Source organism: Microcaecilia unicolor, chromosome 8 (assembly GCF_901765095.1).
Source record: "Microcaecilia unicolor chromosome 8, aMicUni1.1, whole genome shotgun sequence".
Lineage (NCBI taxonomy): Eukaryota > Metazoa > Chordata > Amphibia > Gymnophiona > Siphonopidae > Microcaecilia > Microcaecilia unicolor.
Window position 1 is genome coordinate 7,189,075 of NC_044038.1, and position 18,701 is coordinate 7,207,775.

General features: G+C 45.8%; 1 protein-coding gene across 2 annotated transcripts in view; it reads left to right on the forward strand.

Moving 5' to 3' along the window:
• The window catches only part of CACNA1H (calcium voltage-gated channel subunit alpha1 H), a 311,405-nt gene that overhangs the window by 279,070 nt on the left and 13,634 nt on the right, over nt 1-18,701 (forward strand). For both annotated transcript variants that reach the window (XM_030211678.1, XM_030211677.1), the window contains 2 exons: nt 7,050-7,128; nt 15,787-15,908. In XM_030211678.1, coding sequence (XP_030067538.1) covers nt 7,050-7,128; nt 15,787-15,908 — 201 coding nt within the window. The remainder of the gene's footprint in view (nt 1-7,049; nt 7,129-15,786; nt 15,909-18,701) is intronic.

The following is an 18,701-nucleotide window of genomic DNA, read 5'->3' on the forward strand; positions in this document are numbered from 1 at the left end:
GTCCTGGAGTACTGGAGTGGAGGTCCTGGAGTGGAGGAGTAGCCTAGTGGTTAGTGCACTGGACTTTGATCCTGGGGAACTGAGTTCAATTCCCACTGCAGCTCCTAAGGAGGGGCCCGGGCCCAGCACCAGCAAGCCACTTCCTGTGTGCCTGCTCCCATGGTCTGTCCTTTCCTGCTCCTATCCGTTCCGGGAGTACCTGGACCCGGACGATTGCATTAACGCAATATTGTGCTATTCGCCTTGTCCTGGGTGGCACGCAGGAGCAGGAGAGGATAGACCCGGAAGCAGGCAGCAGGAAGAAGCTTGCCGGGCGCTGGGGACAGGCCCAGGTCCCCCCATTGGAGGCCAGGCCCAGGGAATTTTGTCCCCCTCCCCCCCTCGGTGGCCCTGACTATAACATCAGAAACTCTCTCACCATTCATAAGCACCAGGTCCAGTATGGTCCCCTCCTACTTGCATTCAATAACCAGATGCCAATTCAGATCTCTCTGTAGAGAATCCATGACCTCTCTACTTCTATACACCACAGCAGGGATGTCCCAACCAAAATTTGGCATATTAATATCACCTATCAGTCACACGTCTCCTTACATAGCAATATTATATACCAGTATGTCTTCAATTATATCTCTGCCAGTGACAGAGGTCTGTATGTTATATCTAAGTAAATAGATGTTCCATTCCCTCTTTCCAGATGAAGCCACTACAGCTTACCTGATAAGTCCTGCAATTCTGCTGCTTTCATATTATTTTTAACCTGTAATGTTACTTTTCCTCCCTTTCTTCCTACTCTGTTCCTCCTGAATAGATTGTAGCCTGGTATATATCACAGTCACGGTTGGTTCTCTATAAACCACATCTCCACGACTGCCACTAAATCCAGGTCAGCCTCTTCCATCAAAGCCTCTAGATTCAGAATATAATTTCCTATATTATGGGGCATAGATGCCAGCTGTGACAAAACAGTGGGTTTTAAACCTGTAAACTGTATTATTTCTTGAAGTGTATTTCTCTAGTTTGGCCAGCAGGTGGTGCATTATGTTTAAAGCTGTTACAGAGAAATGACTGTTCCTACACAGAGGAAGTAACTTGTAGTGATGTGGCCATCACCTTTTAAAATGTGTTGTTCCGGGCTCTGATTGGCCCAGAAGCTCAAATTCAGCCAGGAATTCACTGAGACCCTGTGAGCAGTTATATTCTATAACCTGTGAGCAGCTATATTTCCTGTACTCTCCGGGCACTATTCAGGTAGTAAACAAATGTTTACATAGTTTTATAATTGATCCATATTCAGTTACCTGTTATTATGTGCTGTTTTGTTCCATCTGTTTTTATGGTTCACTGTTCAGTATTTTTTTTTAACGACTATAAATCTTTTTAGTTTATTGCCTCTGCTTGTCTGGACTGACTAAGAATCCTGGTGGTTTGTGTGTTTGGGTCTGTAGATGCTTTCTAGGAACTGTGGGACCAATGGGAGTGTGCCCCCCCCCCCCCCCCAGTATCTTAGAAATCACTGGGGAATAATTTGAGAGCGGGAAACTCGCCCAGAGGCAGTTGAGAGACCCAGTCAGTGGGAGGAGGGTGCTAGTGTACACCACAAGTGGCAGATGCAGGCAGACCTGAGCTGTGCTGAAGACAGACCCTCTAAGTGGCTGCAGGGGTAGTTGTTTTGTGACACCAATGTTTTAAAATAATTGGGAATGCCAAACACAATACAAATTACTTCTTCCTTTGCACACTGAAGGAGCATATTCAGTATTGAGAGCACTGCTTTCCAAATGTGGCCATTTTTCCCATTGTCAGTCCTCAAGGGCCGCAACCCAATCAGGTTTTCAGGATTTCCACAATGAATATGCATGAGATCTATTTACATCCAATGGAAGCACTGCATGCAAATAGAGTCAGCATAAGAATTGTCCACAGAGGACGAGGTAGAAGAGCTGCTGAGATCACGTCAGACTCTCTTTCAGATGTGTCAAAGATATCACAACCTGTCAAGAGCCTCCTTCCTTGGATAAACTCAGAACTAACTCTGGAGCTCTCCTAGAAAAACATTGCACTAGGGTTACACTATGTGGTGGGTTCCGAGAGGCAGCAGAAGACCTAGAAACAGGGGCTGTGCTAACCCGTAGGTCGTCCTTTGTTCCTTCAAGAGGGATTCAAGGGGGAAAAGAGGTCACGTTTACTTTGCTTTACAACTGGATTTGTTTCCTCTGCCGTGAAAGCTGCTTTTAATTGAAACCATTTACCATTTGGAATTTATATTTCTGTTTAAATTAAGACTTCATTTCTAATTAAAGTCTTGTTTATATAACTTGGATTCATACATTTGTATTCAACGAGCAATAAAACACATGTATATAAAAAGAAAGTGGAGATGCATGGGTATTTGTTTGTCTGTCTCTATAATACACAATCGCAAAGGTATGAAGGAAAAGCAGGCAGGCTTTGCTGTTTGCATTCGAGACACGAAACTTTAGCCCTGAAAACCCTGATGAATGCTTATTCTGATAACAAGGAAAAGAATTAATAATAAAGAGATGAGCACATTATCCCCATAGAAATCCCATCACATACAGACAAACAAACACTATATCGAGAAGGAGAATTATATTGCGTTTACCAGATTGTCTCTTTGCTGTTGCTGAATCTTAATGTGGGGTCAGTTTTCAAAAAGGTTGGACTCACTGACTTTGGGAATTACTCTGTCAAAATGCTGCTTTTAATAATGTTCGCCTGCTGGTTAACTACAAACATGTCAATTTTTACCTAAAGGCACCACCGGGCAGAAAAGGGGCAGCTGTCGGGTTGTTCCTGGAACAGATTAGCTTTACGTCCCCTGTTGCGCAAATAATGATCCTAAATCCAGCTGGTCGCATTTTACCCAAATAGATGTAGGAGAATTTTCAGCCAAAAACTAGCTAGTTAGGGTTGTCTGAAAATTCAATTAGAGATAACTGATACTATGTGAGAAACCCTACTGTAACCATAAGCCCATTCCTTGTACCAAAGACTCTTTCTAGACTGGAGGCCGTTGTGGTCTTCGAAATCGAGCTTCAGTAGGATGTTGTGGAGAAATCTAGTCTACTATCCTTGGTAGACTAGATCTTGAGATTTCTTTGCAGCAAAGGGCTCAGTGCAGTAACCTCAAATTACAGCAATGTGCTAAAGCTCAGTACACAGTTTTCTAATGCAAGTGTAAAGCAAAAGCTTTGCTCCCCAATGCAGTAATCAAATAGTATGCAAAAAAAAAAGCGTATGCACTAAACAAGGTGGAGCATGCTAGACATGGGTCTGTGTTAAAGGCAGCCATATTTTTTTTTTGCTCACTCACTGTGGTAAAAAGGGCCCCACCACTAACGCAGGGCCCTTTTCTCCTGCAGCTTGATAAAAGGACCCTTTATTTTTGTTACATTTGTACCCCGCGCTTTCCCACTCATGGCAGGCTCAATGCGGCAGGCAATGGAGGGTTAAGTGACTTGCCCAGAGTCACAAGGAGCTGCCTGTGCTGGAAATTGAACTCAGTTCCCCAGGACCAAAGTCCACCACCCTAACCACAAGGCCACTCCTCCACTTTAGTGCACAGGCGCCAACTTTTCAAAATGATTGGGGGTGCTGAATTTTTTTTTTTTTACAGGTCTTGCATTCATCCCTTCCCTCCCCCATCCCCCCTCCTCTCTTCCCCCATCCCCCCTCCTCTCTTCCCCCCTCCTCCCTCTCCTCTCCCCCTCCCCCTCCTCCGAGTTCCAAGCCCCCCTCCCTCTCCTCCGAGTTCCAGGCCCCCTCCCTCTCTCTCCTCCGAGTTCCAGGCCCCCCTCCCTCCCCGTTCCCTCTCCTCTCCCCCCCCTCCCCCTCCTCCGAGTTCCAGGCCCCCCTCCCTCTCTCCCTCCCCGTTCCCCCTTCTCTCCTCTCCCCCCTCCCCTCCTCCGAGTTCCAGGCCCCCCTTCCTCTCTCTCCTCTGAGTTCCAGGCCCCTCTCCCTCTCCCCCTCCCCATTCCCCCTCCTGTCCTCTCCCCCCTCCTGAAGACTCATCACTAATTTCCAGAAATGACTTCCAGTTGACTCTTTACTCTCTCTAGTATAAATTGTTACATTGCGTCTTTTTTTTTGAAATTAATTGAATCAGATCTCTCTCTTTTTCTTGTACAGATTTTTCCTTTTAGTGCTTTGCTCTTTGAAATTCCCTTGATGGCTGCTTAAATAATTAAACATCATAAGCTGGGTCAGCTCACTGAAGCTGATGAATTAGCTGTATTATGCTGTATTTTTTTCTTTATATTACTACATACCTTTTTCTTATAATAAGAAGGGGCCTGATAGTCGGCCCATGCTGATAAATGGCTTGTACACTGCTCACAGCCATGGGCTGAAATGTGGAGGAGTGACCTAATGGTTAGTGCAGCTGGTTGTGGACCTGAGGAACTGGGTTCAATTCCCTCTGCCGCTCCCTGTGACCCTGGGCAAGTCACTTAACCCTCCATTGCCCCAGGTACAAATAAGTACCTGTATATACTATGGGAACCACTTTGATTGTAACCACAGAAAGGCAGAATTTCAAGTCCCATTAACAAGATTCCAGGCACAGTCTCAAAGAGTAGCAACATTCCATGTAGAACCTCAAAGAATAGCAAGATTCCGGAATCCCAAGGAGTGAAGATTTGAGATTCTGCAATGTTGCTACTATTTGAGATTCTACATGGAATGTTGCTAGTGGAATAGAATCTGAAATAGTAGCAACAGTGGAGGAGTGGCCTAGTGGTTAGGGTGGTGGACTTTGGTCCTGGGGAACTGAGAAACTGAGTTCGATTCCCCCTTCAGGCACAGGCAGCTCCTTGTGACTCTGGGCAAGTCACTTAACCCTCCATTGCCCCATGTAAGCCGCATTGAGCCTGCCATGAGTGGGAAAGTGCAGGGTACAAATGTAACAAAAATAAAATAGATACTATTGGAGATTCTACATGGAATGTTGCTACTATTTGAGATTCTACATGGAATGTTGCTATTCCACTAGCAACATTCCATGTAGAAGGCTGCGCAGGCTTCTGTTTCTGTGAGTCTGACTTCCTGCAGACTCACAGAAACAGAAGCCTGCCCTTGCAGATCATGCAACTGCATGCTGGACAGGGCTCACCATCCCTCCCCAATGATCCGCAAAGTCTAACGCCAGCTCGGAGCTGGCATTGATTTTGCTGCGGCCAGCGACCCAATCTTTGGTGCGCTGGCCGCTGATCATTAGGGATGAATGCGTTAAGCGCTGATTAGCATGCATTTGCAAGGTAATCGCGCTAGAAGCCCTGTTTAGCATGCATTTGCATGCTACTTGCGCTAAGAGCCCTCGAGTGCGTTGTTTCAGGCGCTCGAGGGCTCTGATCATGGGTCAGCAGCCAACTCCGGCGCTAGTATGGCGTTAACAGCCTCTAGCGTTGGAGTTTGCTTTTGATCATGAGGGCCTTAGTGTGTGGTCTGATTAACTCCTAATTTTCAAAGAGAAAATAACACAACTCTGTTCCCTTTGAAAATCTGATACAATATGCACCAGCCAAAAGTGCAAGGAATGTCAGCTATTTAAAATTGTCCCTTCAATGTATAACTGAGTGTTTTTAATGTCTAGATTAAGAAAAGAAGGGAGTTGGGGGCAAAGCAGCTCATGTCCTTGGAATGGGCTAGTAAAGGCTTTGTTACGTGAGAAATTATTGTTGACAGCTGTCCCTGAGGATCCTGCATATTGTTTGCAATGCACTGCCGAGATGCCAAGGTGTGGGTTGACAATGCAGAAATAATTGATGTCAGAATGGAGTGATGCCGGATGAGCTGACGCTTGCTTCCAGCCAGCCATTGCAGCCATGTGAGGAGAGACGTTCCCTGCGGGTCTCTCTGGAAGCTTCTCATTACCCGGATCCTTAACGGGCAGCAAACATGTTTCATAATGACAGCATGTTCCTTGAGTGTACGGTGTCAGGGTTCCAGAAGCCAGAACATCTGTTTGTGCAATCAGTGATGTGGCTGTATAACTTTATTAATATAAAATGTACATTTGGCTCCTGGGTTCTCTTTGTTTTCTGTGCCAGCCTTAGCCTCACTTCCACAAACATCAGTCAAGAAGAACCTGCTTATAGTTGATTTTTTGTTGTTGTTACATTTGTACCCCACACTTTCCCACTCATGGCAGGCTCAATGCGGCTTACATGGGGCAATGGAGGGTTAAGTGACTTGCCCAGAGTCACAAGGAGCTGCCTGTGCTGGGAATTGAACTCAGTTCCTCAGTTCCCCAGGACCAAAGTCCACCACCCTAACCACTAGGCCACTCCTCCACTGTTGCTACTATTTGAGATTCTACATGGAATGTTGCTATTCCACTAGCAACATTCCATGTAGAAGTCGGCCCTTGCAGATCACCAATGTGGCCGCGCAGGCTTCTGCTTCTGTGAGTCTGACGTCCTGCAGGCCGTCAGACTCACAGAAACAGAAGCCTGCGCAGCCTTACTACTACTACTATTTAACATTTCTAGAGCGCTACAAAGTGTACGCAGCGCTGTACAAACACAGAAGAAAGTCAGTCCCTGCTCAAAGAGCTTACAATCTCTACATGGAATGTTGCTAGTGGAATAGCAACATTCCATGTAGAATCTCCAATAGTAGCAACATTCCGTGTAGAATCTCCAATAGTAGCAACATTCCATGTAGAATCTCCAATAGTATCTATTTTATTTTTGTTACATTTGTACCCTGCGCTTTCCCACTGAGAGTAAAGATGGTTACAGACCGTTACAATTTACCTTCTTAGGACCCCTTGCTGACAAATGTGTTTTGATCTAAGTACAAAATGGGGAAAAGTCTCTGGGAAGTGTGAAGGAGGGTCCAAGAACTGACTGCTGCTCTCTCTGCAGGCGTTCTCGCTCCGTGTGAAAGCTCATTTTCAACACATTGTTTGAATGGAGAAATTAAGGAACACGCTTTCTGTGCTGCTTTTTGTATGGCTTTTGCCGAGAATTACAAATTGCCCCTCATAACGGTCTGACTTGTGCTCTGCTTTCTTTTTTGTGTAGGTAGGCAACCTTGGGCTACTTTTCATGCTGCTGTTTTTTATCTATGCTGCCCTGGGAGTAGAGCTGTTTGGCAAGATGGGTGAGTGTCGCTGTTCTGTAGTTCCTGAAGTTCAGCTGAGTTCAGTGCAATACGTGACAGCCTTCGATTTCTTCATCTCCCTTTTCAAGGGGCCCTTGTTCTAAGGCGCGTAGGCGCCTACGCGTGTACAACACGTGTCAAATTAGAATTACCGCCCGGCTACCGCATGCCCCGGGCAGTAATTCTAATTTTTATGCGCGTCTGATGTGAGTCGGAAAATATGTTTTGTTTTCTGCCGTGCGGCGCTAACCAGGCGGTAATTGGAAGTGTGGCTGATGATTACCGCCCGGTTAATGCAGGAGACCTCACCGCTAAGTCAGTGGGTGGCGGAAAGGTCTCAGACCCAAAATGGATGCGTGCCAATTTTGATGCACGTCCATTTTCGGCCAAAAAAGGGCTTTTTTGCAGAAGCGCTGAAAAATGGACCTACGCGCGCCAAAAATACGCGCCTACACTAGCACAGGCCATTTTTCGGTACACCTTAGTAAAAGGGCCCCCCAAGTGTTTTGAAGGGTTTGCCATGCCAAACAATGTCGGGCCCAATAGCCAGCTGGCAGCGATCAGGGTTTTGGTGACCGCCACCGGTGTCAAACCGGGAAATTCAATGCTGGGCCATCTCAAGGCACCCGTGAAAGGTTGCCCTGGCTAATAAGCTGTCAACTTCAATAAGATAGGTTTTTCTATTGGTCTTTTTTGAAAAATCTTTAAAAAAAATTTTTTTTTAAAGCTCAGTCCGGTAATGAGCAGGAGAGAGTGTCACAATCGTTCACTAAGGGCCTTGTTTACTAAACAGCGCTAAAAAATTAGCATACGCTAACGCTAGAGACACCCATAGAAATATATGGGTGTCTCTAACGTTAGCGTTCACTAAAAATGCTAGCATGCACAGGGCCCTAAGTGTGCAATGATTAGATAATTACTGTATAGACAAGCAATTGGCCTGTTTGGTCTGTGATGGTCTGTTTCAGATTATGAGCACATGTGGTAATATTTTATCTCGTAGCTTCAAATTGACGCATAGATGTGTTTTACTGTAGGATGATTGATCATGTCTAGGCATTGGCAATTGAATTTTCAGGTTTGCGGAGCCGGCTAACACATAGCTGGTTAAATGCAACATTCGGCACTTAACCGGCTATGGTTTTACCACATAAAGATAGGATTGACATTTATGTGGTCCTATTTATGTGGTTAATCCAGACAGTTAAAGTGCTAAAACACGGCAGCTAGGCTGATATTTGGAAAAACGCGATTTGAAAGTGCAAAACCCCTTCGTGAAAAACTGCATTGGCTCCCAATCAAAGAACGTATTGCCTTCAAAATCTGCACCCTGGTTCACAAAATTATCTACGGTGAAGCCCCGAGATACAGAACAGACCTGATCGACCTACCAACTAGAAACACATCAGAATCAACACAAACGTATCTAAACCTACATTACCCAAGCTGCTAAGGACTTAAATACAAATCAACTTACGCATCCAGCTTTTCCTACATAAGTACACAACTGTGGAACGCATTACCAAACACCTTGAAAATCACATACGACCACCTAAACTTCTGGAAATCACTAAAAACTAACCTGTTCAAAAAGGCATACCCTACTGACCCAACTTAAATGCCTAATCCCTGCAACACAACAAAACTGAAGTACGTAATGGACATAACACAACTCTTCCGTTCTCCGATTCCCTAATGTGGTGTGAATATCGGCCAGTGCCCGGTTAACTTCTGGGTGACCTCACTTATCTGAATATTCAATGCCTGGACATTGCCCAGCATTGAATATCTGAGCTTAATTCAGTCCACGGCTATTACAGCTTTTAAAAAAACTGACCGTTGCAGGCTGAATTGTAGTTCCATCATGCTTGTCAAGGTTGAAAGTCATTGTAAAAGAGGAAGACCAGCAATACGATGGAACCATTCAACAACAACAACAGCTGCTTGATTGAAGACCAAACCCAGTTCAGAGCAACTGTCCACAGGGTCGTCATGAGTCAACACCAACTCGATGGCTCTTAATAACAACAACAACTGCAAGCAACTTTTGTCATAATCAAACATATAAACGGCGAGTGACCGTACTCACTCGCAAATGCGCAGTAGAGACCTTCTCTGCCCCGCCCCCACGTCAATACGTGATGACGGGGGGGCGGAACACAGAGGGTCTGTACTGCGCATTGCTGAGGGAGGGACACCGCCGTCTAACGCTCCCCCCACCCGAGTCGCCGCCGCCACCCACCTTCTACCCGATCGGGCCCTCGCTCCACTCTTGAAACAGCGAGGGTCCGGGAACGCAGCACTGAGCTCTGCTGAGCTGCCGACATCGCCCTTCCTTCTTCTTCTCTGCCTCTGTCCCGCCCTCGACGACATTACGTCACACGAGGGCGGGACAGGCAGAGAAGAAGAACGAAGGCCGACGTCGGCAGCTCAGCAGAGTTTAGTGCTGCGTTCCCGGACCCTCGCTGTTTCAATAGTGGAGCGAGGGCCCGGCCGGGTGGAAGGTGGGTGGTGACGGCTCGGTGGGGGGGGGGCGCGAACTCGGAGGGGGAGGGGCAGCGGCGAACTCGGCGGTGGGGGCGGGCCTTTCAACCCCCCCTTCCTATAATAGCCCGTTTTTACGGGCTCAAAGTCTAGTGTCCTTATAAAACAGAGATTGTGTTTCACCTGATCTGATTTCTGAATTTTTTGGATACGTCATGGGAACAGGCCACATCGCTGGATTTGTGTGTTTTCCCTACTAAGTGCCACATGAACTTGATCCTACCACAACATCACCCTGTATTTGTTCTCACCGGAGTCTGCAAACGCCTCTCCAGCACTATGTAAGCCACATTGAGCCTACAAATAGGTGGGAAAATGTGGGATACAAATGTAACAAATAAATAAATAAATAAATATCGGCTCTTAACCAGACAAGTACCAGCTCCACCCCTGGAACGCCCCCAAAAGAGCCAGTTTCCAGTTCAGCACTAACCGGTTATTTTCAGCGGCATTAACTGGTTAAGGGCCACTGAAAATTAACAGTCAGCCTCAAACGAGCGACTTAACCGGCCAGGAGCCATTTCTGGCCAGTGAAATCGCTTTGAATATCAACCCGGTCATTTGTTTCATTTCCCATGTCTTTAATGGGAGTTTTTTTTAATTTTATTTAGGGTTTTCAATTTAGAGTTTTTACATTTTGGGGAGTCAATGTGAACAGTGTGCACTATTGTGTAATTCACACTGTTGCACAAATAGTGGACACTGTCACTGTGACTCAGTACTGTTCACTATTGGGTTGCAGTGCACACTACAGTGTGGAGTCAAAATGTACCCTATTGATCTATAGTGCACATTACGGATGACACAAAAAGAAACAAATTGGGGGAGGAGGGTCCTCTCATTTTGGGTTATAAATGATATGAAATGGCATGAGAAATGTCATCCCTGGCTACTAGCTTTGGCTCGATCCCGGTGCAACTGAATATTATTTGTACACCCATCACACCTGTAGATCCAAGACCTCCATCAACGCAGGGAGATCTTCGTGGCCTACGTCTCTCTAGTCATGATCTGCAGTAGTGTCTCAGCCTGAATTGTGGGGGGGTGGAGGAGAGGGGGAGATAAATGCACTTTACAAGATGATAATCTATCTTGAAGGCATCTAGAGCTTATAACCATGAAAGGGCTAACAGTAGCCTTTATCAGAGTACCTTAACTACTGAGGGCTCCTTTTACTAAGAGGCGGTAAGCCCAACGTGGGCTTACCACTCACTATAACAGAAGTTCTCCAAGGCTATCGCAGCAGGCCCGGCAGTACTTCCCACCCCTTTTTTTGCTCTATTGGCATCATTTACACTAGCCGACTACACGACTAGTATTGTTCCAACGTATCTACTCGTGATGCAAAGAAACAGAAGAAACCAGTCTTCGCAAAAAAAACAACAATGAGCAAAACAGCGAAAATGACCAAAAAAAGGAAGTAAAAAAGAAAAAAAAGAAGAAAAAATAAAAATATAACAAAAATAAACAATAAATAAAACAATAAAAAAATTTTTTTTAATATAATAAAGACGACACTTCTGATTTAAAAATGCAAGACGCTTATCAGAGCAACTCCATTCTATACTGATTTGAGTTAATTTTAGCAGCACAAGATCTTAGGAAAGACAACCGGAGAGTTGTTCACACAGACGGTTTAAAAACAGTTCATTTGTAACATTTACTACATACCAATATAAAAATCATCCGATGTATAAATAAAGAACGAGACTCTATAGGATGAGAAGACTCCTGACGCAAGCCTGTATGGCCGAAACACAGCTATGTCAAGTCCTTTTCTACCTATTTTGGTATCATTTTTAATTGCCAATAAATATATTGAAGTTTTTAATCAGAAGTGTCGTCTTTATTATATATATTTTTTTTTAATTTATTGTTTTATTTATTGATTATTTTTGTTATATTTGTATTTTTTCTTCTTTTTCTCTTTTTTACTTCCTTTTTTTTTTTTGGTCATTTTCGCTGTTTTGCTCATCAATCCAACGTATCTACAACATAGAAGATTATCGAAGGATTTCACAGTCAGATTCTTGCAACGAACAATTCCTGTTGTCAAGCCCTGTATTACAACATCAGAGATTCATCAAGATCCCCGAGGCAGGCCTTCAGGCCAAAACACGGCTGTGTTGGGTCGTTTTTAAGTACTTTCAATAAAGATATATTTGGCATCCTTCTTGGATTCACCTCACTGGCTTTCTTTTGATTCCCACCCCTACCATGCCGTCATTTTCGGTGCTACAAACATTTATTTATTTTTGTAGCGCTGGACTGTACCCGGCGGTAATCTACTACTACTACTACTACTACTATTTAGCATTTCTATAGCGCTACAAGGCGTGCGCAGCGCTGCACAAACATAGAAGAAAGATAGTCCCTGCTCAAAGAGCTTACAATCTAATAGACAAAAAATAAATAAAGTAAGCAAATCAAATCAATTAATGTGAACGGGAAGGAAGAGAGGAGGGTAGGTGGAGGCGAGTGGTTACAAGTGGTTATGAGTCAAAAGCAATTTTCAAGAGGTGGGCTTTCAGTCTAGATTTAAAGGTGACCAAGGATGGGGCAAGACGTAGGGGCTCAGGAAGTTTATTCCAGGCATAGGGTGCAGCGAGACAGAAGGCGCGAAGTCTGGAGTTGGCAGTAGTGGAGAAGGGAACAGATAAGAAGGATTTATCCATGGAGCGGAGTGCACGGGAAGGGGTGTAGGGAAGGACGAGTGTGGAGAGATACTGGGGAGCAGCAGAGTGAATACATTTATAGGTTAGTAGAAGAAGTTTGAACAGGATGCGAAAACGGATAGGGAGCCAGTGAAGGGTCTTGAGGAGAGGGGTAGTATGAGTAAAGCGACCCTGGCGGAAGATGAGACGGGCAGCAGAGTTTTGAACCGACTGGAGAGGGGAGAGGTGACTAAGTGGGAGGCCAGCAAGAAGCAGATTGCAGTAGTCTAAACGAGAGGTGACAAGGGTGTGGATGAGGGTTTTGGTAGAGTGCTGGGAAAGAAAGGGGCGGATTTTACGGATGTTGTAAAGAAAGCCCTGTGCTCTGCCTGGTTACTGCTGGGTTAGCGAGGGAGCCTTTACCGCCACCTCAATGGGTGGTGGTAAGTGCTTCCCCCCTCCCCCAGAAATGGCCGTGTGTCAAGTGCTTTACATGCCGCCTGGCCATTTCCTGCAGGAAAGCGACTCCAGCGCCGGCCCCCTTTTGTCGCAGCTTGGTAAAAGGGGCCCTCAATTAGTTAGTTAGTTGTGGTTTATTGAACTTGCTAATCTGCCCTAGCTGCCAGGGCAGAACAGATCGGTGTACAAAGCTAATGAATTCAGACTCAGATTTGTTAACAGTGCAAAGGATGCTAAAGTTATTGTACCTGATGATACATAAAAATTCAAAAAAATAACTTTTAATGTTAGGACTATGTGAGATTTCATTACCAGTGTCTGAAGTCAGTAGAATAAGCAAGGACTCCGCTGAATGCCCGAGGTTGGTATTGAGAGAGTAATGATGGAAACTTGGCAGGACCTGCATTAGCCAGTTGAAGAGATATTACAAACAGTGAATGAACCTCAGCTGCTTTGATTTTCATGTACTTTTCTAAAGTCTCCATTCATGGCCGATTGTTCTGTACCGTCTGAGACACAGCGGTAATTTTTGAGAATATTTAGAAGGTTATCCTGTTTCTTACTGTTCTGGAATCCGGTCCAGTTCTTAACGTGTTCCTCAATGCAAAATACGATCACAAGCAACGCACCATTTCACGAAGCGCCATCCACTAGGCCAGCAACCTCCGTCCCAGCTGAATCCTGCAGCAGTGAGGTTCAATGCTCTCACCGCATCTAAGACTTCCGTCTCGGCCTCTTGCATTATTTTAGCTTTAATGTGCTGTGCTCAAGACATTCCAGCCGTCTGCAAATCTAGTCCTGGGCTGGAAAAGAAACGGGGAATAACGGCATCTTGAGCACCAGATGCGATAACGAAAATGCAATGAGCTTGAGTCCAGTGGCGTAGCTACGTGAGGCCAGGGGAGCCTGGGCCCCCGTAGATTTGGCCCTGGACCCCCCTGCCGATGACCCTCTCGACCCCCCCTCCCGCCGTCGCCTGCCTTTGCTGGCGGTGGACCCCAACCCCCGCCAGCCGAGGTCCTCTTCTTCTCGCAAAAGGCTTCCTTCTGTTTCTGACGTCCTGACTCACAGAACGAAGCCTTGCAGATCAGCTGATCTGTGAGTCTGACGTCCTGCAAGTACAACGTGCAGGACGTCAAAAACAGAAGGAAGCCTTTTGCAAGAAGAAGAGGACTGCCAGCAAAGGTAGGCGACTGCGGGTTGACGGCGGGAGGGGGGTCGAGAGGGTCGTCGGCGGGGGGGGTAAAGTTGGCGGCAGCGGCGGGGTCGGAAATGGCGGGGGGTGTCGGCACCGGGGGGGGGGACTAAAATGTGCCCCCTCACCTCAGGCTCTGGACCCCCCTCCCGCCGAAGTCTGATTGCACCCCTGCTTGAGTCATGTTTGTTTATGCAACTTGCCTTCATTAAGGTATGAAATCTTGGGTTAAAAATATCTAAAAACAATGAGGTGAATTTTCAGCCACCAGCGCTGAGCGCTTTTTGAGCCACTGTGATACTTAATGCCAGGCCGTGTCTGGGTACCAGTATTTAATATGCAGGTTTGGGTGGCTGGCTCGCTATTTTGTGATTAAGGGGCCCTTTTGCCAAGTGGTGGTATAAAGTGACCCGTGGTAGTGCTGGCACATGGAATTGCCAGGCGTCGAGGCCACTTTTTACCACGGTGGGAAAAAGGCATTTTTCTCGTATTGATTCATGGCCATGCGCTAATAGCGAAATTAGCATGCGGCCATTTACTGCCTGAGTTCTCACTGCCTATTTAGAAGACTTTAAGAGCTCACATGCCAACCCAGCGGTAATCGGGCTCAGAAATGAGCCCGCGCTGGCCGGTTACCGCTGGGAATGCCTATTTCTGCCCTCACGTGCTAGAAAATAAAAATGATTTTCTAGCACGGGAAACAGTGCACAGCAAACTCAGAACTATCACCAAGTGCCTGGGCCTGCCCGGCGGTCGTGATGTTTTGCCACTTGCTACCCATGGGGTGGTAGCCTTACTGCCACTTGGTAAAAAAGCCCCTAAGTGCAATATTCAACACTTAACCTTCTAAGCGAAACTGGGTAAAGATAGGACTGAGATTTATGTGGTCCGATTTGTCCAGTATCAGCACTTAACCAACTCTGCCCCCTAGACCGTCCACTACAATAGCCGTCTACAATATTAGCAGTTAATGCTGATATTCAGCAGCGGCAACCCGTTACATGCCATTGAATATCAGTGGACAGCCCAACAAAAGCGATGTAACTGGTAAAGAACCTCTCCTGCCGATTAAATTATTCAGGGGGCCTTTTACTAAGCCGCGTAAGCGTCTACGCCCGCCCAACGTGTGCCAAAATGGAGTTACCGCCCGGCTACCGCACGGCTCTTGCAGTAATTTCATTTTTTGGCGCGCATCCGATACACGTGTGCAAAAAATAATTTTTCTTTTTGGCCACGTGTATCGGGCACGTGCCAAGTGGCGTTTGACGTGCGTAGGTCATTACCGCCCGGTTACCGCGTGAGACTTTACCGCTAGGTCAATGGCTGGCAGTAAGGTCTCAAACTGAAAATGGATGCGCAGCAATTCTCATTTTGCCGCCACATCCATTTTCGGCAAAAATTTTTAAAAGGCATTTTTTTTTGCAGGTGCGCCGAAAAATGATTCTGCACGCGCCAAAACGCACATCTACACTACCGCAGGCCATTTTTCAGCGCACCTTAGTAAAAGGACCCCTGACTATCGACCCCTCAAAAGTTACATCCTGTAAATCCAGATAGTTAACCCAAAGGATAGATTAATAAACAGATCGCACTGAAAGCTGTAAAAGAGAGAACAGTGTAAAAGCAGAGGTAGTAACGCGTGATGGACGTTCATATACTATGAGATAATGAACACAAATGTCCGCTACAACCACTGTATTGGTGATCTGGTCTGCAAATACTGTGCTGTTCGCTTGTCTTCTCTTCTGGAGATCCCATCCCTGACAAGTCCTGTGTTCACTTTCTCTGTTCATCTTATTTTTGCAGTGTGCAACGATGAAAATCCCTGTGAAGGCCTGAGCAGGCATGCCACCTTTGAAAACTTTGGGATGGCCTTTCTTACTCTTTTCAGAGTATCTACTGGTGACAACTGGAACAGCATAATGAAGGTATTACAACTTCTACTTTGCAGTCGGTGCTTATGATGAAGCAACGGTGCCCTTTAGAGAAAATGTTTGCTATAAAAAGTTTACCATGCGTGAAACTACTGCTTGGGCTTAGGTGACCCGACCTGGATGCTGACAATTCTGCCTTCTGGTTTTTTTTTTTTTTTTTTTTTTTAATGGCCAAATCCTTTATCTGTTATAGTGGATTCCACATTATAGGGCCTGTTTTCAGACTAGAATGAGAGAGGGTAATTAGCAAAGAGACTTACCCAGGTACAATGGCCTGTCTGAAAGCTATGAGATAAAAGAAAGTTGCACCCTGGTCTGGAGAAACCAGGGAGGCCAAAGGAGCAACTGGAGGCACCAGTATTTTATTTAAAAAAAATATAAGGCCTGATGATTATTTTGACTGTGAATTGATTGCAACCTGTCAGGAGGATTTCTGTTAAATTCATGTCAAGTTAATTTGGATGTTTAATCCCTGATGCAGGCAGCCACCAAAATGTGGCCACGTCAAGCTTTGTATTTTTAATAATACCTTTGCCATAATGGTGCCTCCGGGCACTCTCTCTTTTGCCTCATGGCTTAACTGCTTCTCTGATTGTGGACCTGTTGAATGCGGCACTGCTCAGCACGGGTAAAACCATACACAGGTTTCCATAGTGCATGTACATAACATTTTTACCTGTACAAGAGAAACAGGTACAGAAGACAGAGCTACTTCTAGCCAGTGGCGTAGCTACATGGGGCTATGGGGTCCTGGGCCCCTCAAAATTTCCTCTGGGCCCCTGGGTTTGCTGGCGGGGTTCCCCAACCCTCGCCAGTTGAAACATTGTCCAGCCTGGCATGCTCTGTCTTCCCCTCACGTCCTGCACACTCCTTTTAGTGAAATTGAGCATGCTCAGTTGTCAGACCTGTGAGTTCTCGTACCAAGTAGAGCACTGCTGAGCCCGGTACTCGGACCAGGTTCTGCTTGGTGGCTGGACAACCCTGGGTTTCACCTGTACTGACTGCCGTTCCCCAGAGGTTGAGCCCCTAGGTGCAGGCGGCCTGCAGGGCTTACGAGATGGAGCAGGGTGATGAACATGACAGCCAGAGAGGCAGCAGGCAAGAGAGTGATCCAGGTGCAGGCAGAGTCAGTAGGCAGGCAGCAGACACAAGAGTAATCCAGGTACAGGCAGAGTCAGTAGGCAGGCAGCAGACACAAGAGTAAACCAGGTACAGGCAGAGTCAGTAGGCAGGCAGCAGACACAAGAGTAATCCAGGTACAGGCAGAGTCAGTAGGCAGGCAGCAGACATGAGAGTAATCCAGGTACAGGCAAGGTCAGGAGGCAGGCAGCAGACACGAGAGTAATCCAGGTACAGGCAAGGTCAGGAGGCAGGCAGCAGACACGAGAGTAATCCAAGTATAGGCAAGGTCAGGAGGCAGGCAGCAGACACGAGAGTAATCCAGGTACAGGCAGAGTCAGTAGGCAAGCAGCAGACACGAGAGTAATTCAGGTACAGGCAAGGTCAGGAGGCAGGCAGCAGACATGAGAGTAATCCAGGTACAGGCAAGGTCAGGAGGCAGGCAGCAGACACAAGAGTAAACCAGGCACAGGCAGAGTCAAGTGTAAAAATTTGTGGATGACTCATCAACAGCCTTCGCTATGCTGATGATTCCATTTTACTGACTGAAAGTGAAGATGATCTGAAACATTTGATTATCGAGATCATGTCGAGATCATGGAGCACAGTCTCAAAAGGGGCCTCCACTCTACTGAGAAGAAGACAAAGATCCTGACAACTGTTAAAATCAATCATTTCATCCTTGATGGAGAAGTACTAGAAATAGTAGACACCTTCAACCTACTTGGATCAATCAATAATGAAATAACAAGCAGTCAAGAAATCTAATGATGTATCACTCTTGGCAGAATTACTATGAAGGACCTAGACAAGATCTTTAAGTGCATAAATGTATCTCTGCCTACAAAGATTCAACTTCTACAAATCATGGTATTTTCAATAGTCATCTGGATGTGAAAGTTGGACAGTGAAGAGGTAAGACAGGAAGAAAATCAATATCTGCGAATTATGGTGCTGGAGATGAATTTTGTGTATAGCATGGACTGCCAGAAGAACAAGTCAATCGGTATGGGAGAAGATCAAACCTAAACTTTCCTTGGAAGCTCAAAAGACAAGACTTCAATTTTCATACTTCAGACACATAATGGAAAGAGAAAGACATTAGGCCCGATATTCAAAAGGATTTATTTAGGCAGGAGATGCCCCTGATGGTTAAACTACACTGGGCTTGCAATCTGTCAATATTCAAAGGTACTTAAGCAGTTGGTGCCTGTGACCACTGTGGCACTGTCCAGTTAGTGTCAGAGCAGTCTGGAGGCAGAGCTTGGGCGGAACCAGTACGTAACTGGTTAGCAGTGATATTCCGTCTGCTAATCAGTTAAGAAAGCACATAAAGTTAGGAATCAAAAACGCTGTCCTAACTTTAGCTGCCAAGCTAGTCAGGCACTGGTGTGAATATCAGCCAATGCCCAGTTAACTTCTGGGTGACCTCACTTATCGGAGTATTCAATGCCTGGACATTGGAATATCTGAGCTTAATTCAGTCCACGGCTATTACAGCTTTTTAAAAAAAACTGACCGTTGCAGGCTGAATTTTAGTTCCATCATGTTTGTCAAGGTTGAAAGTCATTGTAAAGGAGGAAGACCAGCAATACGATGGAACCATTCAACAACAACAGCTGCTTGATTGAAGACCAAACCCAGTTCAGAGCATCTGTCCACAGGGTC